The sequence below is a fragment of the Triticum urartu genome, chromosome 3 (genome assembly GCF_003073215.2).
Source record: "Triticum urartu cultivar G1812 chromosome 3, Tu2.1, whole genome shotgun sequence".
NCBI lineage: Eukaryota > Viridiplantae > Streptophyta > Magnoliopsida > Poales > Poaceae > Triticum > Triticum urartu.
The window spans coordinates 711,318,160-711,341,322 of NC_053024.1; the positions used below are offsets into that span (position 1 = coordinate 711,318,160).

Below are 23,163 nucleotides of genomic sequence, written 5' to 3' on the forward strand. Positions count from 1 at the left end.
AGTTTACCACAATCATACTTGCTGTACACACCTTTTGAGAGAGCCATACATGATTTGGAATTTTGATAGAATACTCTATGTACTTCACTTATATCTTTTGAGCTTTATAATTTTGCTCTAGTGCTTCACTTATATCTTTTAGAGCACGATGGTGGATTTTTTTTATAGAAACTATTGATCTCTCATGCTTCACTTAGATTATTTTGAGAGTCTTAATAGCCTGGTAATTTGCTTAAAATCCTAATATGCTTGGTATGCAAGATTAATAATAAAACTTTCTTATGAGTGTGTTGAATACTAAGAGATGTTTGATGCTTGATGATTGTTTTGAGATATGGAGGTAATAATATCAAAGCATGCTAGTTGAGTAGTTGTGAAATTGAGAAATACTTGTGTTGAGGTTTGCAAATCCCATAGCATGCACATATGGTAAACGTTATGCAACAAATTTGAAACATGAGGTGTTATTTGATTGTCTTCCTTATGAGTGGCGGTCGGGGACGAGCGATGGTCTTTTCCTACCAATCTATCCCCCTAGGAGCATGCGCGTAGTGTAGATTTTTGCAATAAGTATGTGAGTTCTTTATGACTAATGTTGAGTCCATGGATTATACGCACTCTCACCCTTCCATCCTTGCTAGCCTCTTCGGTACCGTGCATTGCCCTTTCTCACATTGAGAGTTGGCGCAAACTTCGCCGGTGCATCCAAACCCCGTGATATGATACGCTCTTTCACACATAAACCTCCTTATATCTTCCTCAAAACAGCCACCATACCTACCTATTACGGCATTTCCATAGCCATTCTGAGATATATTGCCATGCAACTTTCCATCATTCCGTTCATCATGACACATTCATCATTGTCATATTGCTTTGCATGATCATGTAGTTGACATAGTATTTGTGGCAAAGCCACCGTTCATAATTCTTTCATACATGTCACTCTTGGTTGATTGCATATCCCGGTACACCGCCGGAGGCATTCATATAGAGTCATCTTTTGTTCTAGTATCGAGTTGTAATCATTGAGTTGTAAATAAATAGAAGTGTGATGATCATCATTATTAGAGCATTGTCCCAAGTGAGGAATAAAAAAAAGAGAAAGGCCATAAAAAAGAGAAGGCCCCCCAAAAAGAGAAAGGCCATAAAAAAGGGCCCAAAAAATGAGAGAAAAAGAGAGAAGGGACAATGCTACTATCCTTTTACCACACTTGTGTTTCAAAGTAGCATCATGATCTTCATAGTAGAGAGTCTCTCATGTTATCACTTTCATATACTAGTGGGAATTTTTCATTATAGAACTTGCTTGTATATTCCAACAATGGGCCTCCTCAAGTGCCCTAGGTCTTCGTGAGCAAGCAAGTTGGATGCACACCCACTAGTTTCTTTTGTTGAGCTTTCATACATTTATAGCTCTAGTGCATCCGTTGCATGGCAATCCCTACTCCTTGCATTAACATCAATCAGTGGGCATCTCCATAGCCCATTGATTAGCCTCGTTGATGTGAGACTTTCTCCTTTTTTGTCTTCTCCACATAACCCCCCTCATTATATTCTATTCCTCCTATAGTGCTATGTCCATGGCTCGCGCTCATATATTGCGTGAAAGTTTATAGGTTTGAGATTACTAAAGTATGAAACAATTGCTTGGCTTGTCATCGGGGTTGTGCATGATGATAGCATTCTTGTGTGACGAAAATGAAACATGACTAAACTATATGATTTTGTAGGGATGAACTTTCTTTGGCCATGTTATTTTGAGAAGACATAATTGCTTAGTTAGTATGCTTGAAGTATTATCATTTTTATGTCAATATGAACTTTTGTCTTGAATCTTTCGGATCTGAATATTCATACCACAATTAAGAAGAATTACATTAGAATTATGCCAAGTAGCACTCCGCATCAAAAATTCTGTTTTTATCATTTACCTACTCGAGGACGAGCAGGAATTAAGCTTGGGGATGCTTGATACGTCTCCAATGCATCTATAATTTTTGATTGCTCCATGCTATATTATCTACTGTTTTGGACTATATTGGGCTTTATTTTCCACTTTTATATTATTTTTGGGACTAACCTATTAACCGGAGGCCCACTCCAGAATTGTTGTTTTTTGCCTATTTCAGTGTTTCGGAGAAACAAAATATCAAACGGAGTCCAAACGGAATGAAACCTTCGGAAACGTGATTTTCTCATCAGATAAGATCCAGGAGACTTGGACCCTCCGTCAAGAAAGCCACGAGGCGGCCACGAGGGTGGAGGGCGCGCCCCCTACCTCGTGGGCCCCTCGAAGCTCCACCGACGTACTTCTTCCTCGCATATATATCCACATACCCCCAAACGGTCGGGGACGGAGCCAAAAACCTAATTCCACCGCCGCAACTTTCTGTATCCACGAGATCCCATCTTGGGGCCTGTTCCGGATCTCCGCCGGAGGGGGCATCGATCACGGAGGGCTTCTACATCATCATCCAAGCCCCTCCGATGAAGTGTGAGTAGTTTACTTCAGACCTACGGGTCCATGGTTAGTAGCTAGATGGCTTCTTCTCTCTTTTTGGATCTCAATACAATGTTCTCCCCCTCTCTTGTGGAGATCTATTCGATGTAATCTTATGTTTGCGGTGTGTTTGTTGAGACCGATGAATTGTGGGTTTATGATCCAGTCTATCTATGAATAATATTTGAATCTTCTCTGAATTCTTTTATGTATGATTGGTTATCTTTGCAAGTCTCTTCGAATTATCAGTTTGGTTTGGCCTACTAGATTGGTTGTTCTTGCCATGGGAGAAGTGCTTAGCTTTGGGTTCGATCTTGCGGTGTCCTTTCCCAGTGACAGAAGGGGCAGCAAGGCACGTATTGTATCATTGCCATCGAGGATAACAAGATGGGTTTTTTATCATATTGCATGAAACTATCCCTCCACATCATGTCATCTTGCTTAAGGTGTTTCTCTGTTCTTAACTTAATACTCTAGATGCATGCTGGATAGCGGTCGATGAGTGGAGTAATAGTAGTAGATGCAGGCAGGAGTCGGTCTAGTTGTCTCGGACGTGATGCCTATATACATGATCATACCTAGATATTCTCATAACTATGCTCAATTCTGTCAATTGCTCAACAGTAATTTGTTCACCCACCGTAGAATACTTATGGTCTTGAGAGAAGCCACTAGTGAAACATATGGCCCCCGGGTCTCTTTCTCACCATATCAATCTCCATCACTTTATTATTGCTTTGCTTTTACTTTGCTTTTACTTTTTACTTTGCATCTCTATACCAAAAATATTATTTATTATCTCTATCAGATCTCACTTTCGTAAGTGACCGTGAAGGGATTGACAACCCCTAAGTGCGTTAGTTGCGTTGAGCTATTGTTTTTGTGCAGGTACGAGGGACTCACGCGTAGCCTCCTACTAGATTGATACCTTGGTTCTCAAAAAACTGAGGGAAATACTTACACTACTTTGCTGCATCATCCTCTCCTCTTCAGGGAAATCCAACGCAGTGCTCAAGAGGTAGCAGTGACACATCATGCTCAATCAATTTTCTGATCTTCCCCTGAACAAGATAGAGCCTGCATAGAAGTCAAATCAATAAATTTTACTCTTGTTGTGAAATCCAAAAATAAATCTCACATGTACTGAATACCAAAACAACAGTAGCATACAACTCGTCCATGATTTTCTGGGCCACATTATATATTTCTTCCTCCCATCTGGTCAAAATATGTTGGTCTTTTATAGTTGTGCTTGTTAAGGGAGTTGTTTACCAATATGGAAAACAATAATAATAATAATTCGTTTGATACAAGCAAAGTAGCATCAATATGATTAAAAACAAATGAATAGGCACTCGATAAGCAAAAGTGATAAAAAGGATGAAACATGCAACAAATGAACATGCACTCAATAAGCAAGAATGATAAAAAGGATGAAACATGCACCTCTACAGATCAGTTGAAATTTTATCCCGTTACTGCATGATCACTAATTAAAATTGCGGGAGAAAGGATTTAGCGGCAGCCAAATTTGCAGCGAAATTGTAGCATAAGGCGGCGCAGTCTACCTCAACCTCCTGTGAATTTGTATTGCATGAAAATCATGTGGCAATTGCGGCCAAATCGATCTCATGATTAGTATAATATCATAACACTTGGAACTTGCGAACACTTCAAAACAAAGGAGAATGAAATCATGGTGTGGGCTGATTTCTTTTGGTAGTGCCTATTGTAGATTTTTACTCGTTCTCACTGGCAATTCCACGAGGCAAATCTATGCCTTCTTTCATAGCAATGAACTCTAGAACCTTGACCATCAAAGAGAAGATAAATTTTCATCAAATTTTCCAGCACTGTAATGAGAAGATAAGCATCCATAAAGTAATAAACAAACCGAATCTGAATCTACCCCATCAAATGAAGGTGGCTGAAGTGTGGCGACCTAGCATAGATGTTTCACAGCCTCAAGGCTTGAGGAATCAGAGAAGTCAGAAGCCTGCCATGTATAATATGTAGGCATGTCTTCTTTTTGCTTCATGAGCCTCTTATTTACTTTCCAGTAGGCAAATTTTTGTAAGCACACTTATCTTATTACTTGATAATCCTCGCTTCTTTCCAGATTTCTTGAGAAAAGTGACCGCAGTGGTAATTCTGAAGTTGATGAGTGCGCTAGGATACTAAAAGCTGCAACTGAAAGCTGGAGTTCTGATTTTATTGATGAACATAGTGGAGGAAGAACAGGAGGTGCGTAATGAAGCTGCTGCTGAAAATAAATCAAGAAACCCCCAACTTGAAACAAAAGGCGGGTGCTCGGCATCGCCGCGCTCTACCATGGCGTGCAGCAGCTGACTGACCGATGCCACCACACACAACGCCTACCGGTCCCAGTTGAGCGCCCGGAACTCCAGCCACAGCACCGTCGTGCGTCCAGCCTTCAGCGGCCACACATGTTCCCCGGCGACCGTATCCGAGATCGAAGGGACCGGTGGAAGGTGTGGTGGCGTAAAGTAAACTGATAATTAACTATTTACTATCCGAAATTCCATAACTGATAAATATAAACAAAAAAAAGTTCATTGTATCAAATAAAGCAAACTGATAATTAATTATTTACTATCCGAAATTCCATAAGATCCAGATCCATTCATGTGTATAATGAGCCTAACACAAATTTATCGTCTACTATGTGAATCAATGGATGCATGATAGCTGATGTGCTAGAGAGAGGGCTTTTGTAGGGTAATCTATTGGTTGTTAGCACCAACCTTCAGGAACAATATCTATTGCAGAGCAGTTAACAAAATGAAGCACAAACTTCATGTATATTCGTGAGCAAATTATAATCAGCAATAGAATTATAGTAGACAGAAGCATTGTACCTGACTGAAATCACAACTGGTTCAATTTTCTAAATTTGGCCTCTACAACTATGAAAAAGGACAATAAATCTAGACCTTCATTCCAAATCCAATATAATATTATCAAGATTAAGAAAAAATGAATCACAACATAGTCCACTGAAATGCAGTTCTCAAAATAGCTTGGGATCACTCTGCCTAATCTTATTTAGTGTGCTTGTTCACCTTGCCATTGACAGTGCAGTGGCTATCAATCAATGCAGAAAGTCTTCTGCTAAGCCATATTTCGACAGCCTGAGGCCCTTCCAGTACACCATGGCCGTCAGCCTTGACATGGATCCCAATGACTGTCCACGCCCGACCTGAAACTGAAAATGAAACTATTGGTATAACAGTCTACTGACCTGAAATCCTGCTATTCGTATATATGAACAGAAAAAGTTAACTAAACACCATTAGGCCCCAAAATAAAATACAGAATTTTACTGAGTTGAGGTCCGAATATATGTAAACATCATACAACATAATTATGCAGCATTGACAATATCCCCTTTAGCATGTTCCTTGCCTCATCACATAAAGGAGAAAAAGAGCAAACCAAAATCCATGGCTCACTAGCCTATATTCATTGGCTACTCAAGAAATGACCATATGGTTGTCATTCATTGTCGTCAAGCTCTTCTACTACCATCCTTATCTGCACAAAAGAAAATGTTTGAACTAAAGATTAAACTTATGAAATCTTGAAGTGCAGTATTGTCATGGTGACATACACACGCGAGCTCCAAACATTCTGGAGGTAGTCCTCACTATCTACTAATTCTTAGATACAGTTCTTGTAAGCATTTCTTTCATAAAGCTGAGCTGGCTAATTAGAAGGAATTTGTATCGTTTTACTTTATGGAGACCATAAATCATATTTTTCATCAAAAGGATGAAGAAAAACAAAAAGAAGATGTTTCCTGTTGATATTCTTGTGATGAATCAGATTCATAAAAGAGAGAGAGAGAGAGAGAGAGAGAGAGAGAGTACAGAGAGAGAGAGAGAGAGAGAGAGAGAGAGAGAGCTATTTTCATTGCATCAGGAGAGAAATTTTTGGTGGCTAGTCTCCATCAAATAGAAATGGAATTTAGGTATATACTAGGATGAAGCAATCCAGTTAATGTCTCATGATGCATTACCTGGATGCAGATGGATTGATGAGAAAAGATCGTTCAATTGTTCAATCAGATGGATCACCTGTGAGGAGTTGACACAGATGGCGCACCGCCGACAGCTTGCGGCTGAACTTTTGGAAGTCTATAATGGTCCCTCTCTTTCCTCCTCTCAACCATCTTTTTCCGTAGTTTCTCCTCACAACATGGAGTAACCTTTGGATGCCTAATGGGTCGGCGGGTGGTAGACGGTGGTGCAGCACACCCGGAGTCAGAGGGTGCTCTGGCAACGTGCGTGCTATGCTAGTTGGCATAGTTGGCACGATGTGACATCATGTAGTATGAGGTCCAGCGAACATAGCGTTGAGGTGTTGGTGCTCCGGTTAAGCTCTGGTGATGGGAGCTGGCATGTGGCTGTGGCACATTTCGGCTGGAGTGGTGGCGCATCCGGCGAGCACACATAGCAGTAAAGGGAAACAATGAGTGTCGAGCCTCGCCAGCGACACTGCAGGGTGAACATGAGCATGGAGGACAGCTAGTTTGCTCCACGGTAGCACATACCGTGCATATACCTGGACATGTCGAATGTCCACGCCCGCCTACAGGTAGCCGCTGCTCGCGCCTTTCCAACTTCTACCCTGTTGGGAAACGCAGTAATTTTAAAAAATTTCCTACGCACAGCAAGATCTATCATGGTGATGCATAGCAACGAGAGGGGAAGAGTGTTTTCCATGTACCCTCGTAGACCGTAAGCGGAATCGTTATGACAACGCGGTTGATGTAGTCGTACGTCTTCATGATCCGACCGATCCTAGTACCGAAGGTACGACACCTCTAGATCCAGCTGAGTGTCAAGGGAGAGTTTCGTCAGCACGACGGCGTGATGACGGTGATGATGCAGCTACCGGCGCAACGCCTAAGCACTGCAATGATATGACCGAGGTGGATTATGGTGAAGGTGGGACACCGCACACGGCTAAGACAGTTGTCCGTTGTGTGTTCTAGGGTGCCCCCTGCTCCCGTATATAAAGGAGCAAGGGGAGGCCGGCCGGCCCTAGGGCGCGCCAAGGAGGGGACGAATCCTCCTCCTAGTAGGAGTAGGATTCCTCCTTTCCTAGTCCTACTAGGAGGGGGAGGAAGGAGTGGGAGAGGGGAAGGAGGGGGGCGCCACCCCCTCCTAGTCCAATTCGGATTCAAGGGGGAGAGGGCGCGTGACCTGCCCTGGCAGCCCCTCTCTCTCCACTAAGGCCCTGATGTCTACTACACAACCTTCTTCTTGTAGACGTTGTTGGGCCTACAAGTGCAAATGTTTGTAGGACAGTAGCAAATTTCCCTCAAGTGGATGACCTAAGGTTTATCAATCCGTAGGAGGCGTAGGATGAAGATGGTCTCTCTCAAGCAACCTTGCAACCAAATAACAAAGAGTCTCTTGTGTCCCCAACACACCCAATACAATGGTAAATTGTATAGGTGCACTAGTTCGGCGAAGAGATGGTGATACAAGTGGTATATGAATAGTAGATAATAGTTTTTGTAATCTGAAATAATAAAAACAGCAAGGTAGCAAGTGATAAAAGTGAGCGTAAATGGTATTGCAATGATGGTAAACAAGGCCTAGGGTTCATACTTTCGTTAGTGTAAGTTCCCTCAACAATACTAACATAACAGGATCACATAACTATCCCTCAACATGCAACAAAGAGTCACTCCAAAGTCACTAATAGCGGAGAACGAGTGAAGAGATTATGGTAGGGTACGAAACCACCTCAAAGTTATTCTTTCCAATCAATCCGTTGGGCTATTCCTATAAGTGTCACAAACAGCCCTAGAGTTCGTACTAGGATAACACCTTAAGACACAAATCAATCAAAACCCTATTGTCACCTAGATACTCCAATGTCACCTCAAGTATCCGTGGGTATGATTATACGATATGCATCACACGATCTCAGATTCATCTATTCAACCAACACAAAGGACCTCAAAGAGTGCCCCAAAGTTTCTACCGGAGAATCACGACGAAAACGTGTGCCAACCCCTATGCATAGGTTCCCAATGTCACGAAACCCGCAAGTTGGTCACCTTAACATACATCAAGTGGCACGCGGTATCTCATTGTCACCACAGATATCCACGGCAAGACATACATCAAGTGTTCTCAAATCTTTAAAGACTCAATCCGATAAAATAACTCCAAAGGGGAAACTCAATTCATTACAAGAGAGTAGAGGGGGGAAGAAACATCATAGGATCCAAGTATAATAGCAAAGCTCGCGATACATCAAGATCGTATCATCTCAAGAACACGAGAGAGAGAGAGAGAGAGAGAGAGATCAAACACACAGCTACTGGTACATACCCTCGGCCCCGAGGGAGAACTACTCCCTCCTTGTCATGGACAGCGCCGGGATGATGAAGATGGCCACCGGTGAGGGATCCCCCCTCCGGCAGGGTGCCGGAACAGGGTCCCGATTGACTTTTGGTGGCTACGGAGGCTTCTGGCGGCGGAACTCCCGATCTATCTTGCGTTCTGGAAGTTTTAGGTCATGTGGGTATATATGGGTGCAGGAGGTACGTCAGGGGAGCCACGAGGGCCCCACGAGACAGGGGGCGCGCCCCCCACCCTCGTGGGCAGCTCCCGTATCTTCTGACGTAGGGTCCAAGTCCATCAGGTGTGTTTCCTTCCAAAAATAACTTCTCTAGTTTATTTCGTTCCGTTTCGACTCTGTCTGATATTCCTTTTCTTAAAAACACTGAAATAGGCATAAAACAGCAAATCTGGGTTGGGCCTCCGGTTAATAGGTTAATCCCAAAAGTAATATAAAAGTGGATAATAAAGCCCAATAATACCCAAAACAGTAGATAATATAGCATGGAGCAATCAAAAATTATAGATACGTTGGAGACGTATCAGGCCCATCTAGGCACACTAGTTCCCCGGGGGGAGGGGTTCCGGTAACCCTCCGACACTCCGGTTTTCTCCGAAATCACCCGGAACACTTCCAATATCCGAATATAGCTGTCCATTATATCAATCTTTATGTCTCAACCATTTAGAGACTCCTCGTCATGTCCATGATCCTATCCGGGACTTCGAACTATCTTCGGCACATCAAAACACATAAACTCATAATATCGATCGTCACCGAATGTTAAGCGTGCGGACCCTACGGGTTCGAGAACTATATAGACATGACCGAGACACGTCTCCAGTCAATAACCAATAGCGGAACCTAGATGTTCATATTGGCTTCCACACATTCTACGAAGATCTTTATCGGTCAAACCGCATAACAACATATGTTGTTCCCTTTGTCATCGGTATGTTACTTGCCCGAGATTCAATCGTCGGTATCTCAATACCTAGTTCAATCTCATTACCGACAAGTCTCTTTATTCGTTCCGTAATGCTACATCCCGTAACTAACTCATTAGTCACATTGCTTGCAAGGCTTATAGTGATGTGCATTATCGAGAGGGCCCAGAGATACCTCTCTGATACATGGAGTGACAAATCCTAATCTTGATCTATGCCAACTCAAAAAACACCATCGGAGACATCTGTAGAGCATCTTTATAATCACTCAGTTACGTTGTGACGTTTGATAGCACACAAGGTGTTCCTCCGGTATTCGGGAGTTGCATAATCTCATAGTCAGAGAAACATGTATAAGTCATGAAGAAAGCAATAGCAATAAAACTAAACGATCATTATGCTAAGCTAACGGATGGGTCTTGTCCATCACATCATTCTCTAATGATGTGATCCCATTCATTAAATGACAACAAATGTCTATGGTCAGGAAACCGAGTTTTCTTATCTTTATTGTAAAAACCGAAAATTCCGTTTATTCGGTGTCGGTGTCGGTTTTGGTTCAGTTTTCGGTTGCTCGGTTTTTATGCCCAGCCCTAGGCGGCAATGGATTGGATTTTGGGGGAGGCGGCGGCCAGGACGGAGGATTTTGGGGAAGAAGGAAGCTCGCGTCGCGTGCGAATGGCTTAGGGTCGGCTTGCTTGGGCTTGGGCCCTTTAGTTTCATCGCTGAATAAACTTATACTTCTGCCATGAACTTCCAACTTTAGTTTTTTTTAGATTCTTACTCAGGAACCTCCCCCTGATTTCAGTTTAAGAAAATCAAATGCATATTCATTAATTTTGGTGCAACTTATAAAAAATTCAATGTATTCGAATTTGTCAACTTCAAATAATGAGAGGGAATAAAACGACTTTCCTGGAAACCCGTGAAGTTAGAGATCATCTATACTGTATCAATGTTGCATGGTTGGGTTTAAAAATTATATATTATGCCAACTTATTAAGTAAACTGTTTATTTAATAAAAGAACTATAAAAATGTGTTTAAATGGAAATGTGCTTATGAAAACATCAAATTGGGTGGAATACATTTTTACTCAACTCTAACTATTTTAAATTATTATTGTTTTTTCTTAAATATTTAAGGCACTTAAATAAAGCCAATACGTTTCCTAGGATTAAAATGTATCCAAAATGAATTTACATTCCTTCTCTAATTATTTTCTTATTTTCCAAAAAACCAACCAATCTAGACCGTCAAATCACGATCATTGCCAGATGTGGACGCTTTTCGACACTGTATGCAAGTTGTGGCACGTTCGGCCATTTATCTCTTTTTTAATGAGATAACTCTAAAAAAAGCAAAATTTGTGAAAAACCAAAACAACTTGGCATGATGCGTTGAATTGGTCATATAATAAAAAAATTAGGATCATTTGAGAGATGTTGAGAAACAACATGCTCTCAAATGGAGTCTTCTTGCCTACCCGGACACACTACGTTGAACATGGTGTTTTTTCTACACAAATACAAACAATATTTGGGGAAATTTGGTAAAAAATATATGGTTCCCATTTGTTGTTCTTATTTTTCTCACTTTTTGTTTAGACTTCCAGATTTGTTAGGGTTTTAAAAAATGTTCGTGTTCAAAATCCGGTCACTCTTTAAAAAAAACATGTTTTGACATTTCAAGCAGTTTTGAAAGACACGAACATTTTATTGAAATTTTGTACAGTTTTTAAAATGCGAACATTTGTGTTTTATTATCAAAATTTGAAGAAGTGTTCATTTTTTGAAATTTTGAACAAATTTATATAAACATGGGCATTGTTTGAAAATCAAGAAAATGAAAACGAAAAAAAGTAAACCGGATGTTCATATATTTTAAAAATGTTCGCAATTTAAAAAAATCATCATTTTTTCAAGAAAAATCCTGTTTAGAATTTGGTTCAGAAATTATATCAAAGTATATAATTCCAAATTATGTTCGTTTATTTATAGAAAATGTTTGAAAATTCCCAGAAATTTCCAAAAATATTCAAAAAACATTAGAATTTCGGTTTTTTTCTTCTTTTCAATAAACTTGAACATTTCGGTCAGAAATTTAGAAAAGTTTGGAGTTTCAAATTTGCCAAAAATGTTCTCATGTTTAAATTTTATTAATAAATTCAGAAAATTTCCACGAAATTTAAAAGATATTTGTATTTTCGGAAATAAAAAAATAACGGGGAATTTCATAAATTGTTTGCGTTTTGAAAATTGTTGATAATTTCAAAAAATATTTGCGTTTTCACAAAATGTTCCTGTTTTAAAATTTTGTTCACAACTTCGAAAGTGTTCATGTTTTCTGGGAATCTCATATAATGTTGATGTTTCTAAAAAATTGTTCATAATTTGAAAAGATGTTCAGGTTTTCAATTTTGTTCCTGTTTTTCAGGAAATGTTCGTACTTTCAATAAATTGTTTGTATTTTCAGAAAATTTTCCCATTATCAATTGTGTTCCTATTTTTTTCAAAATGTTTGAGATTCCGAAACAATGTTCAGAAGATGTTCCAGTTTTTTAAAATACGTTCATAATTTTTTTTTAAAAAATTGCGAGAAATGTTCAGGGCATTTACAATGGAGAGGTGCCTGTGCAGGCGCTTAGAACATTAAAATAATTAATTAGGAAAATAAATGGAAGGAGGAGTCCGCTGACCCAACGCACGGGCGCCTATTCAGGTGCTAACAGAATTGATTTTTTGGCTGAAGGACAGGGAATGTACTCGTTAGAAGGTGCATGCAAAAAAAAAGGACCAAGCGCCGGGCGACAAGCTTGGCATCGATGCCAGCCAAAATCTCAGGATCGAACGGGATTACGTCAAAACGGTCAGGAATCAAAGCCTAGCGCCTCCTCTAAGCGCCTGCATTGGAGATGCCCTCAGAGTGTCTTCTCGCAGAAATGTTTCACTTGCGACATGGTTTTAAAAAACATTTAGTTTTGCGAAAAAGAAAATCACATATGAAATTTCAAAAAATGTTTAATCTTTCGTGACCTATAGTGCATACAACATGCGCTGCAATTTTGGCCAACAAATCTGGTGTGCTGCAGTGGCTATAGGTGTTATGCACTCGCGGGAGGTCCTGTGTTTGATCTTGCTCACCCATTTTAGTTACTGCGGATTGGTGTTTAAGTTTTGCGGCTTTCTTTCTAAGATTGATTAACCATGAGCATCAATATCAATATACTTTATTCCTAGAAAAATATCAATATACTTTAACTGCTCGAAAGGAGAAGTGTGAAAGAAAGAAAATGATGTTCTCCCCAAATCAAGTAGTGGAAATGTTGCTCACGTGTAAGAACACTGAAGCAGCCAGCCGGCGAGTAGGCGTTCCCACGGGTTCCATATGGACATTCACACTGAAATTACCCATCTGTATTGGTACATTTGCTGAAGCACCCATTCTTTTTTGAATTCTCACACTCGTCAATGTCTGCATACACATATAATCTAGTAAGTCAGCGTGTATAAAGCAGGTTAAACAAGTGCAGCAGTTTCAGGACAAACCACTAGTATTTTTTTTTCATATTCTAGATTTTGGTAGGAGGTGTAAAGATAATTATCCATTTAATGTACTTGCAGAAAAAATAGAAAAGCATGCATTCTAAAAATCTTGTCAACTTTATAACTCCAAGCCATGATATTTAAGAGAACTAATGGACACAAACACCAATCATATCTCCAATTCATCTAAGTATCGCATTTTAATTCATACATTTATCTCTCATCTAGAATATTTTGGTTAAATAGAAGAGAGGCAAAGTCTCGAATAGGAAAAGTGAACTATGTCAAAGTCATTGTAATACATGCTTCAAATTTAGTGAAGTTGTAATTACCATAAAACATGTTAAAATTACATAATAAGAATATGTATCTTGTTTAGTTGTATCATTACATAGTTGCTAAATTTAATAGAAAACTACAACGTTTAAGATCATATGTAGAAAATACAAATTTTAATTATGAATAAAATAGAAATGTTTAGTATAAATAAATGGTAAGTGTTTATAACTTATCGAAGGATCACTAATATACTTCAAACTATTTGGTATTTCTCCACTCTTACGACTCATTCATGCAATTCAATGTTAAACTTGAAAATTTACATATTTGTCATTACATTTAATAATAACCGGAACGACATAAATGAATTCTATGCATGGATATTGTTAGTACACAACATCATATATCCTGAAAATAGAAATTTGCGCAACATAATTTTGAGTAAAACCGGACAAAATGGATTGTCTATAATCAACACAATCAGAAAAATATATATAAAAAAAGTGGAAAACAAGACTAAACACACAAAAGTAGAATGTAAGAACCGTACTTCCGCCTTTGCTGCTAGCTGGCGAAGCAATCGTCATAGTTGCACCTCCGGTAGTGTGTTGCTCTCCTAGAGAGACAATGGGGTGGCGAGAGAAAGCCGGTGACAGTACGTATCAAGCATTCCCAAGCTTAATTTTCCTCATCCTCGAGTAATTAAATGACAAAAACAGAATTTTTGATATGGAATGCTACCTAACATATTTATCCATGTAACCTTGTCTTAAATTTGGCTATGAGATTGCAATGCCATAATCAGTACCTACAAAATGGTCGATATCGCCATTTTCAACAAAATGGTATTTATAACACGAAGGACAGTCAACTGTCACATTGTTTTGTCCGGAACCGTGCAGAGGAGGCTGTCTGAAGCCAATGCAACAGCGAGGACTAGCTATAGATTCCAAACATCGACTAGACATGCTTTTATCTTTGTGTAGATCAACGTTGCAGCAACAAAGACTGGAACTCTGAATCTTGTTGTAACTTGATACGGAAGCTGGGAGGAAACATGCTTTTATCTTTGTGTAGATCAACTAGACATGATTTCATTCATCCTCCTAACCGCGGTCGGATGGCGCGTGCTTTGTGCACAGTATTTTTTTCTGTTTGTATGAACATACGTAGGACCTGATGGCCGGCCCGATATCTAAGAACCTCGGCAGAGAGCGGTGTTATGTTTTTGCAGAGCATGCTGGAAAATGCTTGTGTTGGCTTTGCCTGAAGGGAATTACTAACATTGCAGTATAGAAGAAAGGACCGAGATTTAAGGATTGGAAAGTCAGTACAGAAAATCATTCAGAAGCTTGCAACAAGCGTACATTGTCAGATAATTGACTAAAACAAGCATTCATGAACACAGCTGCTGCACATCAAGCCGTATAGATGACTGTTATATTTTCTTCAACCGATTCAGCTTCCCATTCCATCTTTGCCTGCTGACGTTCTTCATTCAATATCCACTGGCAACTCTTGATATTAGTCACACCCCCATTACTTATATATACCCACTCTCAGTCCAATGCTCCTGCGTTCTCTATATTTCACAAAGATTCAGATAAAATTTTCGGAAGCAACCTTCACTCTGTTTCTGTTGAGCATCTTTCATCGAGTTAAACATCTAGCTTCACTACAACAAGAACTGTCATGATATGGCAACTACGACAAATACACTGCATCCTGCCAGGTTGTGACACCTCCTGTCGCATCGTAATATCTTTCGTGTTGATTTCTTTGCCGACGCAAGCTTTTGGCCGCTGCCTCCAGGCTCCAGCAACAAGTCTGGGCAATCTCCTTCCCCGCTTGGCAGCTGCACTCACCCTGTTTTTTTGGTTTATAATCTCCTAGATTCAAACAAAATTCAATTTTGGTCAGGAAAAAAAATCCAGATTTGACTAAATTATATGGACCAATTCTGAATTAAATTTCAAAATGCCATATACATAGGTTTGCAATCCAAATGTAACATTTTCAATGGTTATCAACAATTTCTAATGGTCTAATATGCACTATGAAACCACAAGCTTATTTTTCATACCTGTTAGACACACTTAAGCGATTCCCTTTGCAATTACGAGGGCCACTGCCCTAGTTCCTATAAGAACAAAGCTACAGGCAGGAAAAGAGGCAGCAGCACGCCTGCCCCAATCTTTACAGCTCCGGTGGAAGAACCACCTGCGTCCATCCTCTTGTAGCCTTTTTTTTGAAAGAAAAGGTAGAGATAGTCTACCTTATGCATTCAAAACGGGGTAAACCTGAGAGGCCAAAGGCCGATTACATGAAGGTGGTGTAAACGTGCACTGTGAGTGCAGCAGGCCACCACTGAGCCGTTTAGGAAGAAGATTACAAGAAGAGGGATTGGGGGAGCAGTGTTAGGGAGTTACAAGAAAGTCAGCCCATCCTAAAATCGTGCAGCGATCATCCACCACTCTGGCACGCAAGCTCCAAAGCCTAAGAAGCTCAAAACCTCGTGGAGTGCACGTGCAGCATGCCAGCTTTCCTTGTTAAAGACCCGTTCGTTCCGTGCTCTCCATAATCCGACAGCACCCGCCGCAAGCAAAACGTTCCAAAGCTTACCATAAGAATCTGCTGAAGCGCGGCAGCATAGGAAATCCTTCATTGAAGATGCCATAGTGGCAGTTGCAAGAAGCCCCATCTTGTCCCATACTTTGTCCGCGAGCTTACATCGCAGGACGATATGATCAGTGCTTTCAACTGCTGGGCAGACATCACAACCATTATGTGGCGCAATGGCCGTCCAATTCTCTTGTAGCCTGACAAACTTCACTTCAATTCGAGCCTGAAACTGTTTACTCTTCTTATGATTGAAACCGGCTTCTTATCATTCAGATTAACTCGAAACCTGGTACTACTTGTTTTGGTGAAATACTGCATAAGCAGATTCTTTTTTCCCGTTAACCACTGTATAACCGGATTGAAAGACAGTTCCTAGATATTGAGAAATTTTTATTCGATGGGTACATTAAAGATGTAACCAGACACTCAAGGTAATACTACGAGTACAACACACCCATTGTCAGAACACGGACTGAAATAAGGGTTAATGAACAGCTGATAAACAACATCAGTCGAGCGATGCAAGAATACATAAGATGAAGGAGATAAGCAAAATAGTACATAAAAATGTTCCAATATGGGAAAACCTACTACTACTTAATCTACTACTCACAGTGGCATGAGGCAGTAGCAGCAAGGCCAGCACAGGTTTATTTTCACAACCTTTACAATTTGGGAAGGACATCACAGTACCGCAAGAGAACCTGGACAAGGCTGAAAGGTCGAGCACAAAAGTCCTTGCTGTAGATGATGTCCACCATGTCACCTCTTAGGTTATACACGCACATCTTGTCTCTAGAATCTGACATGGACATGTCTTCAGAATCTGACATGGACGCGCTTTCAGAATCTGACATGGGCGTGTTTTCAAAATCTGACATGTATATGCAATCTCCGTCAACGGACGGAAGCTTAGCTGCATCGACAGACACACACCTCTCTTGGCCAAGGAGCAAGGTGCGGCCACCGAGGCTCTTGACCTCCTCCAACAACTTGTGCTCGACGTCGACTCTGAAAACTTTCAAAGTTTGATCGACCGAGCGAACGAGCAGCAGTCCCCAGCAGACTCTACGAGATAAAAAGGCATTTCGCTGTGATCATCTCCCTCTTTTGTGTCATCATCTCCCTCTTGTGTATATACGTGCACATCCGGCAGTGCCGCGGCAGGTATGACCAGGAGCTCATCATCATCATCATCATCAGGGGCGGGCCCAGGATTTAAAGATAGTGTATTCAAAATTTTAATGGTTATTTTAATCCTATAAATTCTTCTTTTTGGCGTATATAATTGATTATAGCACCATTATTTTGGCACCATGTAACACAATGTAATAGAATCGTAAAATTGGTCATACTTAGAAACCGTTCAACAGATAGAAAGACTAATAAGTCAACATATCAAACTGACAACATCTTAACATATAGGAGTACAAAAAGGTAGGAAATAGAAAATGATTAGAAAAAACTTACAAGCTATAGGAGAACTATTTTTTTATAAATAATGTTTGTTGTAATAATTCCCCAATTTTTAAACATTCCCAAATTGTAATTCATGTGGAAAATTGCGAATCGTCATGTCTAAACAATTCATAATTCATTTAAAACAAGTTTGTAGTTTCGAAATACTAAAGCAGAAATCTAACTAACCAAGTTAACTTAGTGTTGTAAGTCAATGCTAGACAACTGAAGAAGACGACCATGCGCTGACACCTGCAGATCATAATTTTAACAGGCGGACGGTTAATATGTTTAGAAACACAAACACATCAAATTATCAATCAGATTTTGAACGACTGAATTGTGACTTTGGAACTGGAAACCTAGAGCCTTCGATGCGGTGATGCCTGATGCTGCCGACTGATGAGATGGATTAAAGATGAAGCGAAGCTGCGAGGGTTGAGGGATGGATGCCGTCAGATGTTTTCGTCGTCGCCGCACGCCTGCCTGTGCCGCCGTGCGCGCGTGCTTTCAGGGGATCGCGATCAGCCCTGCCGCCATGCCCTACCCACGATCCCACGAGTGCGAACAGAATTGGGAGGCGCCGGTTCGTCTCTTGCGATATGCCTCATTAGCGAAGCGCGTGCGGGCTCTGCGTCTTGCTGCAGCGATTTGGGCCACTTGGACCATGTCGGGGTGGTGAGGAGACCATACAGAGAAGTGGGCTAGTCTTGTTTTCGGGCTGAAATCCTTAGCTGGCCTTTTTTTCCTGCATCTATTTCGTTTTCCCCTGAGTACACATGAAAAACACTATATATATATATATATATATATATATATATATATATATATAGAACTTTTTTTGCCAAATATAATGGGTATTCAACTGAATACCCTTGAATTGTACTGGGCCCGCCCCTGATCATCATCATCACACTGGTCTGCTGCTGGTGCGAGTGCGACCAACTTGAATACACATCCATGGCCATCGGCACAATAGACGTCGCCCTGGAAGTTGGCAATGCTCACCAAGTAGGTTTCAACGGCCTTCTCTGTCTGTGTAAAGAAATCGCTGCTTGGGGCAGCACAGAACACCGAGCCCCATCTCAGCAAGACCAGCGTCGGGTGAGAGCCTCCCTTCACCGAGGTAAAGGTAAAATGCCGAGGTAACGCGGCGGGGAAGTGGAGCATGTCACCTGTAAATGGGTTGAGGACACGAGCCAAGTGCGGTGGATACATGTCCGCGAGCACGAGGAGACCGTCGGCGGCACCGGCGACGAGGTTGTCGCGGAGCGCCGGGACGTGCAGGCGGCGGAAGCGGCCGGTGGGGACGTGGAGGAAGAGGCGAGACTCGTCATTGAGGCCGTCGGGTTGCAGGTCGAGCATGACCCAGTGGCGCGGGCGGAAACGGAGGCCGGCTACCGCGGCGAAAGGAGATGGCTTGGCGACGGCAGAGCGCCAGGTTGAGCAGACGGCCCTCATGTCCATGTACGCGTCGACGCCGCCGGTGGTGGAGAGGACGCGGTCGGCGACCGCTTGGACAAGCTCCGGTGGAAGCGAATCCCATTCCGGGACCATGGATAGGCCACCCAACTTGGTGCTGCCGTGCGGCCGCCGCCACTCGCTGCTCCAGTCGCCCCCCTCCTTCATCTTCATGGCCACGCCCAGGGTCCTCGCGCTGAGGGGCGGATCTGCTGGGAGCAAACTTGTATGGGGGAATGGAGCTGGAGAAGGGCGGCAATGGATCGGATTTTGGGGGAGAAGGGAGGCGGCGGCCGGGACGGAGGATTTTGGGGAAGAAGGAAGCGTCGCGTGCGAATGGCTTAGGGTCGGCTTGCTTGGGCTTGGGCCCTTTAGTTTCATCACAGAATAAACTTACAGTTCTGCCATGAACTTCCAACTTTAGTTTTTTTAGATTCTCACTCAGGAACCTCCCCCTGATTTCAGTTTAAGAAAATCAAATGCATATTCATTAATTTTGGTGCAACTTATAAAAAAAAGTTTCAATGTATTCGAATTTTTCAACTTCAAATAATGAGAGGGCATAAAACGACTTTCCTGGAAACCCGTGAAGTTAGAGATCATCTATACTGTATCAATGTTGCATGGTTGGATTTAAAAATTATATATTATGCCAACTTATTAAGTAAACTATTTATTTAATAAAATAGCTATAAAATGTGTTTAAATGGAAATGGGCTTATGAAAACATCAAATTGGGTGGAATACATTTTTACTCAACTCTAACTATTTTAAATTATTAATGTTTTCTCTTAAATATTTAGGGCACCTAAATAAAGCCAGTACATTTCCTAGGATTAAAAATCTATACAAAATGAATTTAAATTTCTTGTCTAGTTATTTTCTTATGTTCCAAAAAAAACCAACCAATCTAGACCGTCAAATCATGACCCATCCCAGATTTGAATGCTTTTCGACACCGTATGCAAGCTGCGGCACGTCCGGCCATTTAACTTTTTTTTTAATGAGAAAACTCCAGAAAAATAAAATTTTGTGAAAAAACAAAATAACTTGGCATGTTGCGTTGGATTGGTCATACAATCAAATAAAAACACTTAGGGTCATTTGAGAGATTTTGAGAAACAACGTGCTCTCAAATGGAGTCTTCTTGCCTACCCGGACACGCTACGTTGTACATGGTGTTTTTTCTACACAAATAAAAACAATATTTGGGGAAATTTGGTAAAAAAATATGGTTCCCACTTATTGTTCTTATTTTTCTCACTTTTTTGTTTAGACTTCCAGATTTGTTAGGGTTTTATAAAATGATCGTGTTCAAAATTCGGTCGCTCTTTAAAAAAAATCATGTTTTGACATTCCAAGCAATTTTGAAAGACACAAACATTTTATTGCAATTTCGTACAATTTTTAAAAAGCGAACAATTGTGTTTTATTATCAAAATTTGAAAAAGTGTTCATTTTTTGAAATTTTGAACAAATTCATATAAGCACGGGCATTGTTTGAAAAAGAAAACATGAAAACGAAAAAAAAGTAAACTGGATGTTCATATATTTTACAAATGCTCGCAATTTTAAAAAATTCATCATTTTTTTAAAACAAATCCTGTTTAGAATTTGGTTCAGAAATTATATCATAGTATATAATTCCAAATTATGTTCGTTTATTTATAGAAAATGTTTGAAAATTCCCAGATATTTCGAAAAATATTCAAAAAAATAGAATTTCGTTTCTTTTCTTCTTTTCAATAATTTTGAACATTTCGTTCAGAAATTTAGAAAAGTTTGGAGTTTCAAATTTGCCAAAAATGTTCTTATGTTTAAATTTTATTAATAAATTCAGAAAATGTCCACGAAATTCAAAAGATATTTGTGTTTTTGAAAATTAAAAAAATAACGGGTAATTTCATAAAATGTTTGCGTTTTGAAAATTGTTGATAATTTCAAAAAATATTCGCGTTTTCACAAAATGTTCCTGTTTTAAAATTTTGTTCATAACTTCGAAAGTGTTCATGTTTCCTGGGAATCTCATATAATGTTCACGTTTCTAATATTTTTTTCATAATTTGAAAAGATGTCGGGTTTTCAATTTTGTTCCTGTTTTTCAGGAAATGTTCGTACTTTCAATAAATTGTTTGTAGTTTCAGAAAATGTTGCCACTATCTATTGTGTTCCTATTTTTTCTCAAAATGTTTGAGATTCCGAAATAATGTTCAGAAGATGTTTCAGTTTTTTAAAATATGTTCATAAATTTAGAAAATGTTTGCGAGAAATGTTCAGAGTGTCTTCTCACAGAAATGTTTCACTTGCGACATGGTTTAAAAAAAATTAAGTTTTGCGAAAAAGAAAATCACATATGAAATTTCAAAAAAGGTTTTAATCTTTCGTGACCTATAGTGCATACAACATGCGTTGCAATTTTGGCCAACAAATCTGGTGTGCTGCAGTGGCTATATGTGTTATGCACTCGTGGGAGGTCCTGTGTTTGATCTCGCTCGCCCATTTTAGTTATTGCGGATTGGTATTTAAGTTTTGCAGCTTTCTTTCTTAGATTGATTAACCATGAACATCAATATCAATATACTTTATTCCTAGAAAATTATCAATATACTTTAACTGCTCGAAAGGAGAAGTGTGAAAGAAAGAAAATGATGTTCTCCCCAAATCAAGTAGTGGAAATGTTGCTCACGTGTGAGAACATTGAAGCAGCCACCCGGCGAGTAGGCGTTCCCACGGGTTCCATATGAACATTCACTCTGAAATGACCCATCTGTATTGGTACATTTGCTGAAGCACCCATTCTTTTTTGAATTCTCACACTCGTCAATGTCTGCATACACATATAATCTAGTAAGTCAGCGTGTATAAAGCAGGTTAAACAAGTGCAGCAGTTTCAGGACAAACCACTAGTATTTTTTTTTCATATTCTAGATTTTGGTAGGAGGTGTAAAGATAATTATGCATTTAATGTACTTGCAGAAAAAAAAATAGAAAAGCATGCATTCTAAAAATCTTGTCAACTTTTTAACTCCAAGCCATGATATTTAAGAGAACTAATGGACACAAACACCAATCATATCTCCAATTCATCTAAGTATCGCATTTTAATTCATACATTTATCTCTCATCTAGAATATTTTGGTTAAATAGAAGAGAGGCAAAGTCTCGAATAGGAAAAATGAACTATGTCAAAGTCATTGTAATACATGCTTCAAATTTAGTGAAGTTGTAATTACCATAAAACATGTTAAAATTACATAATAAGAATATGTATCTTGTTTAGTTGTATCATTACATAGTTGCTAAATTTAATAGAAAACTACAACGTTTAAGATCATACGTAGAAAATACAAATTTTAATTATGAATAAAATAGAAATGTTTAGTATAAATAAATGGTAAGTGTTTATAACTTATCGAAGGATCACTAATATACTTCAAACTATTTGGTATTTCCCCACTCTTACGACTCATTCATGCAATTCAATGTTAAACTTGAAAATTTACATATTTGTCATTACATTTAATAATAACCGGAACGACATAAATGAATTCTATTCATGGATATTGTTACTACACAACATCATATATCTTGAAAATAGAAATTTGCGCAACATAATTTTGAGTAAAACCGGACAAAATGGATTGTCTATAATCAACACAATCGGAAAAAAATATATAAAAAGAGTGGAAAACAAGACTAAACACACAAAAGTAGAATGTAAGAACCGTACCTCCGCCTTTGCTGCTAGCTGGCGAAGCAATCGTCATAGTTACACCTCCGGTAGTGTGTTGCTCTCCTAGAGAGACAATGGGGTGGCGAGAGAAAGCCGGTGACAGTACGTATCAAGCATTTCCAAGCTTAATTTTTCTCATCCTCGAGTAATTAAATGATAAAAACAGAATTTTTGATGTGGAATGCTACCTAACATATTTATCCATGTAACCTGTCTTAAATTTGGCTATGAGATT

At 39.7% G+C, this 23,163-nt stretch overlaps 1 protein-coding gene across 1 annotated transcript; it reads right to left on the reverse strand.

The window, feature by feature from the left end:
• Positions 1-18,594: 18,594 nt before the first annotated feature.
• Positions 18,595-19,520, reverse strand: LOC125549337. Its single transcript, XM_048712772.1, has one exon. The coding sequence runs from the start codon at positions 19,367-19,369 to the stop codon at positions 18,596-18,598; it is 774 nt and encodes a 257-aa protein (XP_048568729.1). The 5' UTR covers positions 19,370-19,520; the 3' UTR covers position 18,595.
• Between the last annotated feature and the right edge of the window lie 3,643 nt (positions 19,521-23,163).